At 59.5% G+C, this 17,087-nt stretch overlaps 2 protein-coding genes across 2 annotated transcripts in view; one reads left to right on the forward strand and one right to left on the reverse strand.

The window, feature by feature from the left end:
* The first annotated feature begins 699 nt into the window (after nt 1-699).
* Nucleotides 700-10,377, forward strand: LOC118163301 (ubiquitin carboxyl-terminal hydrolase CYLD-like). Its single transcript, XM_035319839.1, has 14 exons — nt 700-1,179; nt 1,262-1,543; nt 1,728-1,803; nt 3,128-3,348; nt 3,783-3,936; nt 4,852-4,990; nt 5,254-5,364; nt 5,876-5,967; nt 6,792-6,858; nt 7,956-8,088; nt 8,400-8,508; nt 8,700-8,818; nt 9,076-9,295; nt 9,826-10,377. Exons 1-14 carry the CDS (start codon nt 730-732, stop codon nt 10,008-10,010), a joined length of 2,358 nt encoding a protein of 785 aa, XP_035175730.1. The 5' UTR covers nt 700-729; the 3' UTR covers nt 10,011-10,377.
* A 2,117-nt stretch (nt 10,378-12,494) lies between these two features.
* Nucleotides 12,495-17,087, reverse strand: part of NAPRT (nicotinate phosphoribosyltransferase) — a 5,486-nt gene continuing 893 nt past the window's right edge. The window contains exons 2-13 of the mRNA XM_035319853.1: nt 16,078-16,205; nt 15,870-15,952; nt 15,374-15,504; nt 15,179-15,294; nt 14,836-15,029; nt 14,489-14,629; nt 14,163-14,247; nt 13,824-13,904; nt 13,511-13,613; nt 13,244-13,401; nt 12,873-12,980; nt 12,495-12,751 (exon numbers count right to left, since the gene is read on the reverse strand). Coding sequence (XP_035175744.1) covers nt 12,692-12,751; nt 12,873-12,980; nt 13,244-13,401; nt 13,511-13,613; nt 13,824-13,904; nt 14,163-14,247; nt 14,489-14,629; nt 14,836-15,029; nt 15,179-15,294; nt 15,374-15,504; nt 15,870-15,952; nt 16,078-16,205 — 1,388 coding nt within the window. The 3' untranslated portion in view covers nt 12,495-12,691. The remainder of the gene's footprint in view (nt 12,752-12,872; nt 12,981-13,243; nt 13,402-13,510; nt 13,614-13,823; nt 13,905-14,162; nt 14,248-14,488; nt 14,630-14,835; nt 15,030-15,178; nt 15,295-15,373; nt 15,505-15,869; nt 15,953-16,077; nt 16,206-17,087) is intronic.

A 17,087-nucleotide genomic window follows, 5' to 3' on the forward strand; every position in this document is an offset into this window, starting at 1 on the left:
CCCCCCCCCCCCCCCCCGGCTCTGAAGCTTGAGGAACTTTTTAACGTCCCTTTTAATGGGACACCAAGAAGCCCGGCTCCCGTTCCTGCGTGCTATCGGTCGGCAGGGAGACGGAGAGGGGTCGGTTACGTGAAAACGGTGGGCTTGAGCGAAAAGCCGCGGGCAAAACCGCACCTTTTTTTACCCCGGACGTTTAATTAATTTGGACTTACCCGCGTTTAAAGCGGCGATCTTCAGGATCTTGACGCAGCACCGAGGTGGTTGCCACGCTCTGCGTGCGATTGGGGTCTTTATCTGCTTCAAGGCAACGGTGAGGAGCTCTGTTGGCAGAGCTGAAGGGGCTTTTTAGAGGATTTTCGAGGGGCAGAAGCTCGCCTCTGTGCTTGCAAGGATGCTGCAGAAGAAGGCAGAGTTGAACGATGCGATGAGCCTGAGGGGCAGGAACCGGGGGAATTTGGGGTAGGTTACGAGCGATTTTTCCTCCCCAGGAGGGTGGCCTGATGCTGGAACTAAGAACAAGGCAGGCCGTGCGGTCGCTGCCGGTGAGGGTACTCAAAATTCAGACAGATTAGGGCTTGGGGAAGCTGCCCCGAGCGCAGGGCTGGGCTTGAGACCTCCCCAAACCTCTCTTCCACCCCGCTGTTTTCTCAGATCCCACGACAGCGCGCGTGCACCCCCCCCCCCCCCCGAATCTGACTCTCCCGTTCCTCACAACTCAGGGCAGCGACGATGAGCCTCCGGCCTTCGGCAGGGGACGGCAACTGCTACTACATCCTGACCGAAGGCTTCGCCTACGGCAGCAAGTACTTCAAATCCGGGAACATGTGCTTCTGCAGCGAGAGGAGCTACCTGCGCAGCTTCGCCGACAGGCCCTCGGCTCGTTTCCTCAAAGTCGTCATGCTGGACGACGGCTCCGCCGTCACCATCAACGTGGAAATCCTGCAGCCGGTGTGCAGGGAGGTGGCCGCCCTCCTCCTGGGCGTCGGCAACCCCAGCGAACGCTTGGACTGCTTCCTGGAGAGGCTGAGCCTCGAGGCAGCGCTGCAAGCCGGGCCTGGCCGGAAGGTGACGGTGGAGATCGACCGGCGGCGCTTCCCTGGCGTCATCCGCTACGTGGGGAGCATCCACAAAAGCGCCACGGCTGCCTTGTCCCCGGTCTTCTTCGGGGTGGAGTTACAGGTGAGCGGGCGAAAAAAACCAAGCTGCCGCTTTTTCCCCCTTCCGTTCGTCGACGCGACGAGCTTTTCCGGCGTCTTTGCAGGGCGAGGGGGAAGACAGAGGGCGCAGCGACGGATCGTACCACAGCACGGAATATTTCAAGTGTAAGCCGAACTGCGGGATCTTCCTGCCCTTCAGCAGGGTCCAGTTCGCTCCCGGCCCGGATAACGACTACGGGAAGCAGAAGGCAAAAGCGGAAGCGGAGGAGGTGGTGCCTGTGAAGGTGGGAGACGCGGTTAGCTTCTACGTGGACGGGGTCCTCACGAAAGGAATAGCGATGGCAGTTTACAGGGAGGGATCCCAGTGGTTCGTTAAAGTCTGCCCGGTAAGAGCAGCCTGGCTGCCTTTTCCTGGTTATCTTGGGTGGTTTTGTTGTTGTTTTAAATCGTGTGATCGCGAGGCCTCAAAGAGGAGCGGAAGCAACGTCCAAAAGGGACGTAAGGTTACGCGCCGGCTCTTCGGGCCTGTTTGAACAAACATTTGGCTGATGCGTTCTTGGCGCCTTTCAGGAAGAAGAGGGAACAACTGACATCTTCCGAGAAATCCCCATGGACTCCGTGGTGAAGGAAAACTTGCTTTCTCAGGGTAGGTTGCCGTCAGATGCGTCCACCCTCTGCGCGTTCTTACGGAGCTAGCGTTTAGCTCTTCTCTGCGGGTTACCCGTCCAAAAAAACTTCATCTAGTCCGAAATAATTCAATCAGGAGGCTTGAAAGGTCCGTAGAAACGTCTCGGGTTCGTTGCAGCGTGCTTTGCGTTAGGCACCTAGAGCTGAGCCTCTCCGTTTATCAGGAAGAAGAGGAGCGACGCTGATCGCAGCGCATAAATATTTCCTAGGGCAGAAAGCTTCCACGGGCTAAAGAGTCTTGAATTTAGCTGAAGGAGGTGGCACTAAAGGCAGAAAAAAATAACCCGGCGACACCCCACTGCCGTTTCCGTCGTCTGAAATGGCTCTGCGAAGGGCTGCGTTAGCTCGGGGGCTGGAGGGAGCAAGGAAACAAGGGGTGGATGTGCTGGGTCTGGCTGGGATGTTAACTTTCCCTGCAGCAGCCCATACAGTGCTGCGCTCTGCACTTGTAGCTAGAACAGCAGTGGGATCACACCGGTGTTGTGTCTGCTGCTGAGAAGTGCTGGCACAGCATCAGGACTCTCTCCGACCCTCCTAGGGGGTGGGCAAAAAAGTGAGAAAGAAACATCAGCAGGGCAGCTGACCTAAACCAACCAAAGGGATAATCCATACCATATGATGTCACACTCAGCAATAAAAGGTGGAAAAAGGAAGAAGAGGGGAGGGGTGGGCTCTCGTTGCGAAAACGTCTGTCCTCCTCCCGAACACCGGCTCCGTGCGTTGAGGCCCTGCTTCAAGGACGTGGTCAAGCATCGCTCATTTGTGGGAAGTAGAGAGGAATTTCTTTCCTCTGCACTTCCACATAGCCTTTACTTGTTTTGTTTAGTTATTCCCTTTCCCCCTCCCTCTTCCCCTTTCCCTTTTATTCCCTTTAGTTGAATTGTTTAATTAATAATAATATTTCCTTAATAATATATACATATATATATTTTCTCTTTAATTAAATCATCCTTATCTCAACCCGTGAGTTGTTCTTTCCTCTACTTCTTCCCCTCCTCATCTGAGGAGGGGGAGTGAGAGAGCGGTTGTGGTGTTCAACTGCCTAGCACGGTAAAACCACCACAGTGGAATCGCCTCCTCTCGGCCTCAGCAAGCTGCTAGACCAGCTTGGCCGTGGCGGCGCAACGCTGGCAGAGAATTAGACCTTGTGGCCCCGGTGATCGGCTTTGCGCTAGTACACGTAGTCTGTAATTTCAAAGCAGACCTGCTTTTAGGGACGGCGACGGGATCGGGAGGTGTCTGTCATGAAGCGTCGCCTTCCTGTCTCCCCTTTTGCCCCCCAGGTGTTTTTTCAACGTTCGAACCCGACGTGGGCTCGGGGCACTCGAAGCAGGTGAAGCGGCAGGCGAGCGGGAGCGGCGAGGAGTGCGAAAGCGGGAACCCGCCCTTGGAGGTGAACTCCCTGGTGCAGATCACCTTGGACAAGGGAAATCAGGTGTTCGGAATCATCCGCTGGCTGGGGTACCTACCCCAGATCAAGCACAAGATGGCGGGAGTTGAGCTGGTAAGGAGCAAAGCATTTCTTGCGAGTCGAACCACGCAGGTCTCGGCGGCTCCTCTCTCTCAAGACCTTCAGCTCGTGGTTGCACCTCGCAGCCTGAGCAGAGACGAGCCTCTGACATGGCAGGGTTTGGGCTGCGAGGGCAAGCGCGCCTGATCCCGAATGAATTGGATGGGTTGACGCAGGGAGGGCTTCGTGCCCCCTCGTTCGCGGTCTTCAGGAGCAGTTCCTGGAGTGTGGGGCGGAATCATGGAGAATCCCACAAGTGGGGGCAATAAAATATAAAACATAACCAGAGAGGGCGCAAACAGCCAGCGAACCAGGACCAAGCTCGTACACGGCTCTTAAAATCCGAAATGGCCACGGGGGAGATCGCACCTGCCTCACAGCAAGCCTGCCCTCGTGTTACCCCTCGATGTTTTCCCCTCCCCCCCCAGGATGAAGATAAGGGGGTCACTGCTGGCGAGTGGCTGGGCAAATATTACTTCCACTGCGCTCCGAAGCGCGGCCTCTTCGTGAAGCTGCAGTCCTGCCAGCCCGACGTTCGCTTCCAGTGTTCGCGCGGCAGCGACCTGAACCTCGTGGACGACAGTAAGTCTTCTGGGAGAGGAGACACGGGATGAAGAGGCTGGAATTCTTGGGGCCGAAGCGTTTAATTTAGGGCAAGGCGTTGCAAGCAGCTCTAAAAATGAGGCTGTTGCGGCAGGGGTGCGTTGGAGAAGGGAGGCTGGTTGGAATTAGACGATCTTCAAGGTCCCTTCCGATCCAAACGCTTAGTCTGTCACTTCCTCGCATTTCATAGAATCACAAAGAAGCCCAGAGCAGGTCTTTGCGTGGCGTTGTGAATGCTGCAGGTAGGCCAGGGCTCTTGCCGTGGTCTCGTATTACCGAGACCCGAATGTGGAGAAGTGTTCGAGCTCCAGGGCCCAGCCACGGTGCCATCCGTTAAGGGTTGTGTGAATGCAGACTGTGCACGTGGCTGTGGAGAGCTGGAGTGGGTAACTCAGGCCTGGGGCCAGGATTTCAGGAGGTAACGGAACCTGGGGACTGAGAAATAAAGGGAACCTTGGAAAGTGAGAGTATTACATCCATTTTCGTGGAGAGCGTGGCGTGGTAAGACGTCGACAAGAAGACACGGGGAAGAACGGGTCAATGTCGTCGTGTAAACGGGAAGAAATGCCTCCAAAGCAGGGCAGATGACATGAACCAAGCCACTTAGAAACTGTAAATGGGATCAAAGTAAATAAAAAGACAGGAGTCCCATAGGGATTGCCCAGAAACTCTGATGAGGCTCTGGGGAGGAAGGGCAATTTTTGTCTCCATTTCCAGCAGATAAATGACTAAAGAGACCAATTTCCATCCCAGCGTGGCTCGGTCCCGGCAGCAGCGGCGCGGAAGGGCGCTGTGCTGACCTCTGAGCAGACCTTCGGGGCGCTGGGGACGGGCAGAACGGACCCCGACGAGGTGGGAAGCTGAAGGGAGCTGCTTGTGTCGCTTCTCTTGCAGGTGCCCAGGAAGCTCTTCCCCACGCTCCCGTCAATTTTCCTCCCCTCAGGGACGAGGAAGCCGTGTCCGTCCTGCGAGGGCGGATGAAAGGGATCCAAGGCCACTGCAACTCCTGCTACATGGATGCAGCTCTCTTCAGGTGAGGGCCTGCCCGGGCAGCGACGTTTTTCTTAGACGATTGCTTTGTATTCGGGCAGAGCCCCCGTGGGCAGAGATCTCATTCCCTCTGAGCTGCTTCCTTGCTTACAAGAAGCGTTCGTTAAGGCAGGTTTATCTCGCTCACCCCTCCGTAATCGGCGTGCGTGGACTGTTGGAAATAAAAGCCACCGACTGTCACCGAGCACGACACTTGGGTTCCAACTGCAAACCCGTCGGATCTAACCCAGCCCTCTCTCTTCCCAGCCTCTTCTCCTGCACCTCCGTCCTGGACTCCATGCTCTTCACGCCTTTCACGCTGTGCGACAGGAACGTGCAGGACATTCTGCGGGAGGAGATCGTTAACCCCCTCCGAAAGTGAGTGTAGCACGTGGGAATACTCCCAACTCTTTCCAGTTGTCCCCTTCCCCTCGCTGTAACCCTGTCCCAGCACGCCTGCGAGCTTCCCCTGCTTCCGGAGGAAGCCTTGCGAGCTGCGTTTCTTGGTGAAAGGACTAAAAAGGGGGGGATTCCTGCCCTTGAGACCACCTCCGTGGGGAAACCCTGGGCCTGCTGAAGCAATGGCATCGCTCCTGTCGACAGCCCCAAAGGCAGCATGCAGGGCCAGGGTGGACGGGGATAAACCGCGCCATGAGAGCCGAGTTCTCCGGACTTTGTGTTAAAGATCCCAGTTTTTTTTTTATTTTCTCGTCCTCCCTTGCTAGGTGTGGGAGAGGCACGGAGAAGCCGCTTCTGCGTAAGAATCAGACCTTAGCGCCCTCCCTGGGGCCGCGCTGCTGCCCGCAGAATCCCAACCCTGGCACGTCCTGTGGCGCCGCGATTTTCAAACGCTCTGGAGAGATCACCTGTGGCTGCTTCTTGTTTCTAGGACCGGCTTCGTCAAGGCTCGCAGCGTGATGCACCTCAGGGAGCAGTTAACCGAGAAGGGCAAATGCTCGAGCTTTACCAACGCTGAGAAAGGTGACGTGCTCTCCGGGCCCTTCCCCGGGCCGCTTCGGTGTGCGCTGCCTTCCCCAGGCGCCAAACTCACAGCTCAGTTGCGTAAAACTGCCGTGCTCTTTTATGTAAAAACGTGTGCGTGAGCTATTTTCAGCTTTCAAGAGCTCCACGTCCTTCTCCACTGACATTTGATGGGAAGATGGGGATGGCCGGGTCTCTCCGCCACCTCCTAACTGGCGGCAGCTGCTGCCGGGAGGGGAGAGGAGGAACCGTGTGAGCAGAATTTCAATAAGGGACATTTCCTTGACCTTTATACTTTGAATTAGCCCTGGTAAATCCCTCCCCGGCGTCCCTGCCGGGATCCAGCGTGGTTTATCGTGTTGCCAAGATCAATTTCTCTTCTGAGCTCCGATAAGTTATTTGGGGTGCCTCAGAGACGCTGGTTTGGTTCAAATAAGACACAAAAAAACAAAACAAAACGCCTACATCTGGAGCCCACCTCTCTGATTTCCACTGCTACATCCCAGTCCGTGCTCAGCAAGGCTCCGTGTGGTTTATGACACCCAAGCAGGCTGTGCCAAACGTCGTCGCCACGAGCTCTAGGTTCCCAGATGGCAAACAAGTGGCACTGATTCTTCTAGAAACAGCGGGTATCTGGTCCCCGAACAGCAGCAGTGGCTCTGCGCTGTTGTGTATTTGGTTTTAGCCGGGGGTGGTTTAATTCCTGTTCGGTTTCTGGAATTCCTGCAGCCGTCCCTGACTTCTCTTTGGATTCATGCTCCTGGTATTAGCGGCCCATTAAAACATCCGTGGAGTGATCCCGTGCTTCCCTCTGCCCTTTCCAGATCCCGAGGAGTTCCTCAGCCTCATAATGCAGAAGATCCTGGGCATAGAGCCGCTCCTGAAACTGCAGTAAGTACCCGCGTCCAAGTGGTGCAGTTCCCCTGGGCCTGCCTCGTGAGTTCTTCACCTCACAACCACCAGGTGCTTCTGCACCTTCCCAGCACGGCCGTGGAGGCACAGCTCGGTGATTTGTGCTCGGCTCCCTTCTGCTCTCCGCCAGCTGTAGTCCGCGAGCCCGCTTGTTGTCAATTCGTCCCGGTTGGGCCATCCAGAAAAAGACATTTTTCAGGTTCTCCCCGGAGGCGCCGCCTTTGGAAAATGCTGAAAAAAAAAAAAAAAAAAACCAACCTCGTGCCGGCCTTGGGCACAGACAGCAGTGGTTTGAGAAACTAGAGTCCGTTTCCAGCGCGGAGCCAGCACTATCTGACAGCCTTGGGATGCGTTTGGGACGCCTCCAGGCTGCCAAGCTGGCTCCGATCCTTCAGCCTCTCAAACAGGGAGCCCGTGGATGCGGTCCCAGTTTCTCAGGACTCTACCAAGAGGATGAGAGGCTGGAGGAAGCCAAAAATAACCGGGCCGTTCGGAAGCATAGGAGGGGGATTGTTCGATTTCTGGGCTCGTTTGCGGGGCCGTTAGCCAAGCCTCGCATCGCGGAGCGCTCGGAAAGGCTGAGCACAGAGGGAACTCTGTGCTGCAGCTCCCCTGCAGAGGGGCATCTGAAGGAAATCCTTTCTCTGCTGGTTCAGGGCTGGAGGGGGACCTGCTCACAGCTCACCTGAAGCCTTGCTCTGTGGCTTTTGTACGCGCACTCATAAATAGATTACTCGTTAGAGAAGGAGTCTGCTGGTCGTGCTCCGTAGCAGCTTGCTTAAAAATACCAAAACGTCTTTTTAATATTGAAGACAAGAGGGGGAAGCCACATTTTGCTCAGAGGAGCAGAATGGCCTGCTGCGTTGGGAGAGTGAGACTGACGACGACACTCATCCCTTCCCCTGGTGACACGTATTTGGTATTTCTGAGCGGAAAAAGCGCTTCGGGTCAGCGTTACACCTAGCAGCCCTTCCTGCCTTGGGCCTGGAAGCCCTTGCGGGACGAAACCGGTCGCCCCCTGAGAGCTCAGATGTTTGCGGCGCCCCGTAAACAAGCCCCGTGACCGCTCCTTGCAGGTCTGGAGGCCACGAGGGACTGGACTGTTACTGCTACCAGATATTTATGGACAAGCAGGAGGACCTGGTGGTTCCTGATGTACAGCAGCTGGTGGAACATTCCTTCCTGACCTACGACCAGAAGCTAGTGGAGGTGAGCCCAGCTCCTTTCCGTCTACGTTGCCATCGTGCTGCCTTTTTCTTGCTTCCTCCGCCATCCCTGTGCCTGCCGGTGGGTCTGGCGTGTCTCACACCTAACGCTGCAAAGCAGCAGGATGCTTGGCTACCACCCGGGAGATGTCTTAGGGGATTTGACCTGGGAAGAGGGGCCTGCTTCCCCTGCTGCTCTCAGTCCTCGTAAATAACCTGAGCAGAAAGCCTTTCCTCCCGGGAGCAGCACAAAGACAAAAGTCTCTGGGATTTGCCTCTTCTGGCACAGTGACTCGTTTGCCTTCGTTTTTCCAGATCCCGTCTTGCTTCATTATCCAAATGCCGCGATTCGGCAAGGAATACAAAATGTTCAGCAAGATCATCCCTTCCTTAGAGCTGGATATCACCGACCTGCTGCTCGACAGTAAGGCGTTAGGCGGGGGTAAAGCTGGGGACTGCGAGCAACCAGGAGACGGGGCTGGTCTCTCGGGGGTTGTGAGCAGGAGCTGAGGTGGGGTCGTGGCGTGATTCCTGTCCCCCGAACGCTTCGGTTCTGCAGGGTTCCAGGTGAGGCTGAGAGAAGATGCGTCCTCTCTCCCCCTTTTGCCTCTGCAGGTCCCAGGGAGTGCTGCGTGTGCGGCGACGTCGCCACCCTGGAGTGCTCGGGGTGTTTCAAAGACAAGATATTTGCACCTACGGGCCTGAAGCAGTTCTGCAGCACCTGCTCCAAACAGGTATCGAGTCTCTTCGGGTGCTCGTGCCACCTGCTGTGGTGACCGACAGCGTCGCCGCAGCTTTCGGGCCCCTCTCGCCTTCCTGCCGTCAGCCTGCCAACGCGTTGCTGTTCCCTGCCACGCGGGCAGGGCTCAGCCACGTGGAAGGCAGACGAGCGGAGCATAAACTGGAGGTCTGAGCCCTGCACGCTCCTTTTTCCAGCAGGCCAGGCTCGGTCCTGCCTGCTGAGCGCTGCCACCCCTTCGTCTTCCCTCAGGTTCACTCCCACTACCGCCGCAAAGCCCACAAGCCGACCAGGCTGCACGTCCCAGAGGAGTTTCAGTGCCGGAGCCCCCAGGGTAGCCAACGGGTCCCCCGCGAGAAGATGGAGCTCTTCGCCGTGCTCTGCATCGAGACCAGTCACTACGTCTCCTTCGTTAAGTACGGCCCCGAGAACGAGCACTGGATGTTCTTCGATAGCATGGCTGACAGGCACGGTGAGGACGCGGCGCCGGGGTGGAGGGGGGGGGGCGGGCTTGGTGCTTTGGGGGGTGCCAGGAGGGTTGCACGGCGTAGGGCGAGGGGTGCGGGGGCTGCTCTGCATCGGGGCAGCGTCAGGGAGGTTCCGCGCCGTGCCTAAGAGGAGCACGAGGCTTTTGGAGAGAACTCGGGGTGCTGGGGAATTACAGCTTCGTGTAACAAAGAGCCCTTTCCTCTGAAGCCCACACATGAGTTGGGATCCCGGTGCCACCAGCATCCATTGAAGCCAACCCCAGAGAAGAGCGGGACCAGGCCAAGGGTGTTTGAGAGCTGCTCCTGGTGCTCTCAGCCCCTGGCTCTGTTCAGGCTGGGGACTTCCCGAGCCAGCAGGGCCTGGCTGCTCCTCTCCTGCCCCGTGGTGGCCCCCAGATCTCCCAGCTGAGGCTTTGAGTTACCGCCAGGTGTGACGGCAACTGCCTCAGGCTGTAGGCCCTCGTCCTTCGGGCCACGCTTTGGACTTGGCCTTCTCTCCCTTTCCCCGGTTTAGGTGATGCGAACGGCTTCAACATTCCCACGGTGACGCTGTGCCCCGAAGTTGCCAAATACCTGGACTTGCCGCTGGCTGCGCTGGCCCTGGAGCAGCCCCGGGACATGGACGGGGTGGCCAAACGCCTCTTCTGCGACGCCTACATGTACATGTACCAGAGCAAGAAGATGGCTCTTTACAAGTGACGCCGGCTTGGGCTGGGTTCAGGGACGTGGGCTTGGGGTGGCCCCGCAGCCTGTAACGGGTGAAAGGGGCCCGAGTCTGGGTGCACCCAGCTTGCACTTCTGCCTCTTCTTGCCTCTTCTTACCTCTTCCAGTGTCCTCAGGCTAGCAACGTGAGCCTGGCTGGCTTTGTAAATCCCACGCCAGGCTTTATCGAGACATAGTCGGTACTTCCTGCAGGCCTGGACTCGGGAATTCCTTACGCTCAAATTCGCTTCCATTCCTACCTTCCTTCTTCCTACCTCCTTCCTCCGCAGGTACTCTGCAGCTCTGCCCTACCTCAGCGTCCTCCCCACGCCCTTTCCCTCCCACGCCCAGGACCAGCATCTCGAAAACTCGAGGATTCACCCTCAGGTTTGCAAAGACCGAGAGAAAAACCACGGCCTCGCCCTGGGCAGCACTCCTTCAGCCGGGCTCGTGGAGCTGTGCTCCTCAGGAGGAGGGTTTTCCTCGGGCTCTGGGGCGTGATCCCGCACCCAAAGCTGGGTCCCGGAACTGTCTTCCCTTCCCTTATCCAGCTCTAGCACCTCTGGCACTTTTACCCACCTTCTTTTCCCCCGCGAGGTCAATGGGATGTCGTGGGCTGCAAACATGCTCGAAAACACTTATTTTTCTAGGGACAAACTAAGAAAAAAAATGGAGCGGAGGAACAGGAGGCGAGCGTGAGGGACGCTGCCGTCTTTTCGCGAAGCCTGCAGTGTTGCTGCGGGGCAGGAGGCGTTCTGACAGCCCTTCTCCTCGCTTGCTGTCCCACCTTTGCATCCACTTCTGAGATCCCTACCGAACGGCAACAATTTCAAGGGCAAAAAGGGAAGAACGAGCGCTTCCTACGCTTCCTCTGCCACGGCAGCAGGAAGGACGAGGGTCTCGGGGCGGGGGGAGGCGCGCTTTAAGTTAAATGGTTTAAATTAGCAGGTTACGAGGTGTCTGCTGATAAGCACGTGCTGTCAGGGCCGCGGGAAGCCGGGTGGGGACCCAGCTGTGAGCTGTTTTAGCCGGGTTCCGAGGATGGATGCGGTGGAACGAACCCAGGATAACAACAATTCTCCTTGTGAACGCTGCCACCCAGTTCAGCTCGCGCCCTTTGGGTGTAGGAGAGCCACGGCCGGCGGTGCGCGGGGAGGGGGAAGGCGGCGCCCCTGCTTCTGAGCCTCGAGGGCGGTCTCGCTGCCTTTTCTTCTCTGTTCAACGGGACTTTTCGTTCGGTGTCGGCCGGGAACTCGGGCCGGTCCCTCTTCAGGAGCGCTGCGCCCAGGTTTAATAACAAGTGGTTTTTTTTTTTTTTCCTCTTTTCAAAGTGCAAAATAAGTTACGGTGCCTTACCCAGCGGCGGCCCAGCCGTGCTCCAGCCCGATGGGTTATTTAGAAACAGGACCCAGCCAGGCGATGCTGTGGGTTTGGTTGTTTTCCCATCGCGTGCTGCGAGGACCTAAGCGCGGGAGAGAAAGAATTAAAATAAAGCATCTCTTCTCGAGCCTTTCGCTGGGAGAGGGTGCGAGCCGTCGGGGTCGGTATTCAACCACGCATCGCTTCAGCTGTCCTGCCTGCCCCCCAGGTGAGGTGTGCTCCAGCTGCCCCCCACCTCCTCCAGGGGCTTTGCGGCTGGAATTAGTTACAGGATGCCCCAAAACGGGGACGTGAAGGGGTGCTGGGGGTCACCCCCAGCTGCTATCAGTGCTCACCGCTTGCTTCTCGTTTCAGTTTTATTCAAAGATACACCACGAAGTGAAACGGAAGGCGAGGAATTAAACACTCGAGCTGAAGGAGAGGTTTTTTTTTTTTAGGACGGGGGCGGTCACGCAGTGCCCTCGCAGCACTGGTGCGTCAGGCTTCGATTTGGTTTTGTGCTTTGGACGAGGTGAGGGCAGGGCTTCGTGCCACGCCTCCTCTGTAAGAGGCGAGGTTTAAGGTCACGGGTGCTGAGCCAAAACCAGTTTCCACGCTCGGGAGCCCTCCTACAAAACAGGTTAAAAAAAAAAAACAACACGCGGCCACAGAGCCAAAGCTTGGGGTAGAAAGGGCAAAGTGCGTCTGCCGCGGCTCCGTGGGTGGGAAACCTCGAGAGGGATTTTAGTGCCACCGCTGAGCCTCGCCGGGGGCTCTGGGACACGAGGACGTTCCCCGGCTTCCGCAGCAGCGACGTTGCATCATCTGGGGGCAGCTGCGGAGGCATTTCTGGCTCTGCTAGAGGCTGGGGCCCCTTGGAGCCTGGTTTCGTGTTTGCGTTTAACTCAAGCGCTGCACGAAGCAGCCGCGGCCCGGAGATGTTCGGCCCTCCGTTGAGTTAGCCACCGCAGAGGGCATGGGGCTGGTATGGCCACCAAGGCAGGGACCGCAGAAGGCACAAGGGTGGCAGGGCCACCGAGGTGAGCAGGGAAGGAAGGGAGCTCCCAGGCAAGGCGGTGGCAGCACCGGTCACCGCCGTGTCCCAGCCCAGGCCGTGGTGGCCCCATCCGTGGGCACCTGGACCCGCAGGGAGCGCTTTCAGTCCCAGCACGGTCCTCGGATGGGAGGAGATCCTCAGAGCAGCAGCCTCATTAGACTCGTTAATTCCCAATTAATCAGCCGGCCTTCCAAAGAGGACGTCGGAAGCGCTGGCCCCAGGCGGGAGCTGGCAGAGCGTGGGGGGTGCGCGGGGACCCCCTCACTGCCTGGCCTGCCGCAGCTCTGCGAGGAGGAGGTGCAGCTTCTCCGTCACGGCCACCTGGTGCGGGGAGGGGACACTGAGAATCCTCGGGGACCCCGGGGGAGCCCAAGGGCTTCACCAGGGCAGAAGGTTCGGGATGGGACCGGGATCAATCAAGCCAAATAAGCGGCGGACGTACCGGGTAGGGCTGCGGCTCGCGGAGCCGGCGCTGAGCGGGGCTGAGCTGGCTGAGGGACGCCTGCGCGTGGCTCCGCACCTCCGGCAGGCTGGGCAGGACCTCGCACACCTGCAGGATGGAGATAAAGGAGAATGTCCCTACGGGGGGCTGCCACCCGCACCCGATCCTGAACGACCCGAGGCTGCAGGACCAGCTGACGCGACCGGGGCTGCGGTGGCACCGGCACAACCTCGTCTCTCCGCTGGGAAGCCGAATTTCCCAGGGAACTGGCCCATCCCCAGAGGAGCTGTGCCTTGTCCGCACTGCTGGGGGGGGTCTCCTTGCCCCCCACACCCCCCCGAGCCCATGGAGAGGGCAGAGGCGCCCCTGACCTGGCCGTCTCTGAAGTACGTGCGATGCAGGGGCTCCGCGGCGGCGGGCCTGACCTTGGTGGCCTCTCCTCTCCTCCCCAGGACGTGGACCCCCAGCTCCTGCCCTGCGCTGGGGGCGGGCTCGTCCTCCAGGGCCATGAGGTCCATGAAGGGGTGACCTGCAGGGGTGCTGGGTTAACAGGGTGCTCGCAACGCCGGGGACGGGATTTTAGGGGCAGGATCAACGGGGCAGCACCGCAGTGGGGCTCCCAGCAGGGCGGAGCTCACCGGCGTTGTCGTAGAGCCGATACACGGCCTTAATCCCGGGGATCGTCATCTTCTCCTCCTCCTCCGTGAGCTTCAGGCAAGGCGAGCCGTTGACCTCCACGAGCTGCGGGAGGAGAGGGCGTTACGGGGACGGGCGCCTTGTTTCCGCCACACAAAGCTGGCGCCAAGGCCCGCGCTGAGCTCCGTGTCCCCTTGTGTGCTGGGGAGGCCACTGAGGCAAAACAGCCAAATAAATCATTAAACAAACAAACAAACAAAAAAAAAACACCTCAAACTATCCCCAAGCCAAGCGGGGCCGAGCTGCCACCCCTACCTTGTAGACGCAGCCCAGCGATGGCTGCAGGGGACATGTCACCAGGTTCGTCCCCACACCGATCACGTCGATCTCGCTCCCCTGGTGCAGCAGAGAAGGCAACAGCCATCAGCAGCCCAGTCCTGCCTGTGGTTTTTTTTTTTTCAAACCCATGCTAAAACCGGAGCCACGGGGCAGGTCAGAGGCTGCTCTGCCCCAAAATGCCCGGTTTCTGTCCGGCCCACCCAAAATCTGCTCATTCCAGCCTGGAAACTGCTCTCATGCAGGAGAAACTGAGTCACAGGCCAGTGCCAGTCCCATTGCCACCCTCTCGTGCCCCAGCCCCAGCGGCTGCCTCACCTCCCGGACGAAGCTCTCCAGGCTCTGTTCGCTGATGTCGTTGCTCACGGCGATGGGGATGCTCCCAAACCAGGGCACCTGGAAGCTGGAAAGGAAGGCGAGGAGCTGGGGAGGGAGCAGAAGGGCGGCCCCGGGTTCTGGGGGGAAAGCCTGGCTCCTCTCGCAGCCACTCTGCGAGCCCACAAGCACCCAAAGGTGTCCCAGCACCTCCCCACCTCGAGCAGGGAGGGCACCCGCCCCAATATCCAGGGACAATGGAGGAGGTGCTGGGTACCCGGGGCAGGGGACGCTCCACGCCGGCTCCCTGCCCGTCTCAGGGGACTCACGTGGTGCCGCAGGCTCGGAGCACCCGCCGGATCTCCTTGGATTGCTGGACCAGGTCCCCGCTGTCCAGGCGCACCCCGATGGCGCGGTACCCCAGCTGGTGCAGGGCCAGCGCCACGGCACAGAAATTGGGCAGGCCGCTCCTGACGAGGGCGAGGGGAAGGATCAGCGCCCGTGGCCTCTTTGCGCTGGGGCCGAGGACCAAGGGCAAGCTGAGCAGGATGGACAAAGACCGGCGGCAGGTGACAGGGAAGGATGGGGACACCGCGAGGAGGCGTTTCGAGAGCTGCCCTCTCCTCCAGCTCCTCCTGCAAGCCCAGCGGGCGGCAAGGGACCCATCCGTCCTCACCTCATGACGCAGTACGTGTCCAGCAGCCCCTGGAAGTTGTGCGGGAAGGTGATGGCGTAGGACACGAAGGCGGCCAGCTCGCCCCGGTTGGCCTTCTCGGGGGGGCTCTGCAGCAGCTCGCACACCCGCTGCAGCCACGACTCGGCCAGGGCTGCCAGATCCATCGGCTCCCCGCCCGCCTGCGGTGGCAGGACCTGCTTGGGGACATCAGCACTGCAGCCAGGACGTCCCTGCACCACCCACGTCCCACAGTGTCCCCGTTTCCCTTCCATGGACCTGGCCCAGCAGCACTGGGGACACGCGAGGTCCCACGGGCAGAGCTGGGACATCCCACCCCACTCACCCTGGGCTGCACCTCCGCCAGCGACGTGAAGGACATGATGAAGGAGTGGGCGATGGTGCCGCGCACCGGGATGCCGTAGAGCTTCCCCGCCAGGACGTTGCTGGTGTAGTCGAAGCCTGCGAGGAGGGACGGGGAGGTGACGGCACGGCCACGGCACGGCCGCGGCACGGCGCGGCGCTGCGGGGCACCACTCACCCCCGATGTAGGAGTACTTGGAGGCAGACAGGCCGCCGTCCGGCCCCTGGGCACGACGCAGCCCGATCTCCATCAGCTTCATCTCGGGGCCAGCGAGGAGGCGGAAGCGGGCGGCGTTGGTGGCCACCAGGCTGGGAGAGGAAGGGGCGAAACAGGTATTAGGGGAAAAAAAAAATCTCTTGAAAATTGCGTTACCAAAAGGGTTGTTGGGCATTGGAGTGGGCTGCCCGGCGGAGTCGCCATCCCTGGAGGTCTTTAAAAGCCGTTTAGATGTAAAGCTTAGGGATACGGTTTAGCGGAGGACTTGTAAGTGGTGGGTCAGAGGTTGGACTGGGTGATCTTGGAGGGCTCTTCCCACCTAGAGCCTGTGATTCTCTCGGGGTGCCGCTTAGCTCGGACACGGACGAGGTGCAGGGACAATTGGTGCAGTGGGGCTGGATGAATTCTGCAGCCAGGGGGTCCCCCAGCACCCGAAATGAGCAGGAGGGGGCCTTACCTGGCGTAGTTGACCAGGCACAGCAGGGTGGTCTCCAGCAGCTGCACCACCAGCAGCGGCCCCTTCACCTGCAGGAGCGGGACCTGCGGGGACAGCAGTGGTGACGTCTCCCTGGCTGCGCGCACTGGGGCTGAGCTTGGGGACATGGGGACGTGGCCGAGCCCCATTTGGTGCCACTGAGAGGCTCAACCTAGGTCCCGGGTCCCACCCTGGAGAAGACGACGGAGCCTTCTGGCACGGAAGAGACGGTGACCTCCGAGGCGTCCACGGTGCAGAGGTAATCGAAGAAGGCGTCCTCCGTCGTGCTGGGCAGGACCGAGCGCAGGTAGGCGATGTCTGCGGGGGCAGGGGACACCTCAACACACAGCCCCTGTCCCCACCCCTCAGAGGGCACCACACCAAACCCCCAACCCTCTGAGGGGCTGTGCAAGGGACCCCGAGGGGGTGCCCTGGTGTTCCCTTGGTCCTCAGGCTCCTCTGAGGGAACGCCAGGTGCCACTGAGGGGTCTCCTGGTCCCTCTGGGTGATGTCCCCACCCCCCCTCCCTGGTTCATCAGATCACCCATACCTTTCTGTCCCTCTGAGGGATGTCCCCGTCTCCTTCCTGGTCCTACAGAGGGGTCCCTCTATCCCCCAGGTCCCTCTGAAGGCTCTGCTGTTCCTTCTAAGGGATGTCCCTGTGTCTCCACGCCAGGTATCCTGTCCCCAGGTCCCTCTAAGAGGTGCCCCTGTACGTCCAGGTCCCCCTGAGGGGTCTCTTTGTCCCCTTGAGAGATTTCCCTGTCCCACCTCAAGTTCAACTGGGGGTTTCCCCTGCTCCCCAAGCCCTCTAAGGGGCATCTCTGCCCCCCCACCTTAAAACCCCTGTCCCCCAGGTCCCTCTGAAGGGTCCCCCCGTCCCACTGAGGGCTGTCCCTGCCCCTCCACCACATCCCGCAGTGCTTTTTTGCCCCCCCCCCCCCCGGGCCCCACCATCCCCCATAGGGACATCTCTGTCCCCTCCTCAGGTCCCATAGCGGGGGTCCCCCCACCCAGGTCTCCAGGCCCTTAAGTCCCTCTGAGGCACGTCCCCGTCCCCCTTACCTCAGCCCCCTGTCCCTCGATGTCCCAGCCTCCCAAGGAGCCCCCCTGTCCCTGTGAGGCACATCCCTGTCCCCTCTGTGTCCCTCTGAGGACTCAGATCCCTCTGAGGAATGTGAGGAATGTCCCTGGACCTGT

This window comes from Oxyura jamaicensis, chromosome 2 (assembly GCF_011077185.1).
Source record: "Oxyura jamaicensis isolate SHBP4307 breed ruddy duck chromosome 2, BPBGC_Ojam_1.0, whole genome shotgun sequence".
Taxonomy (NCBI): domain Eukaryota; kingdom Metazoa; phylum Chordata; class Aves; order Anseriformes; family Anatidae; genus Oxyura; species Oxyura jamaicensis.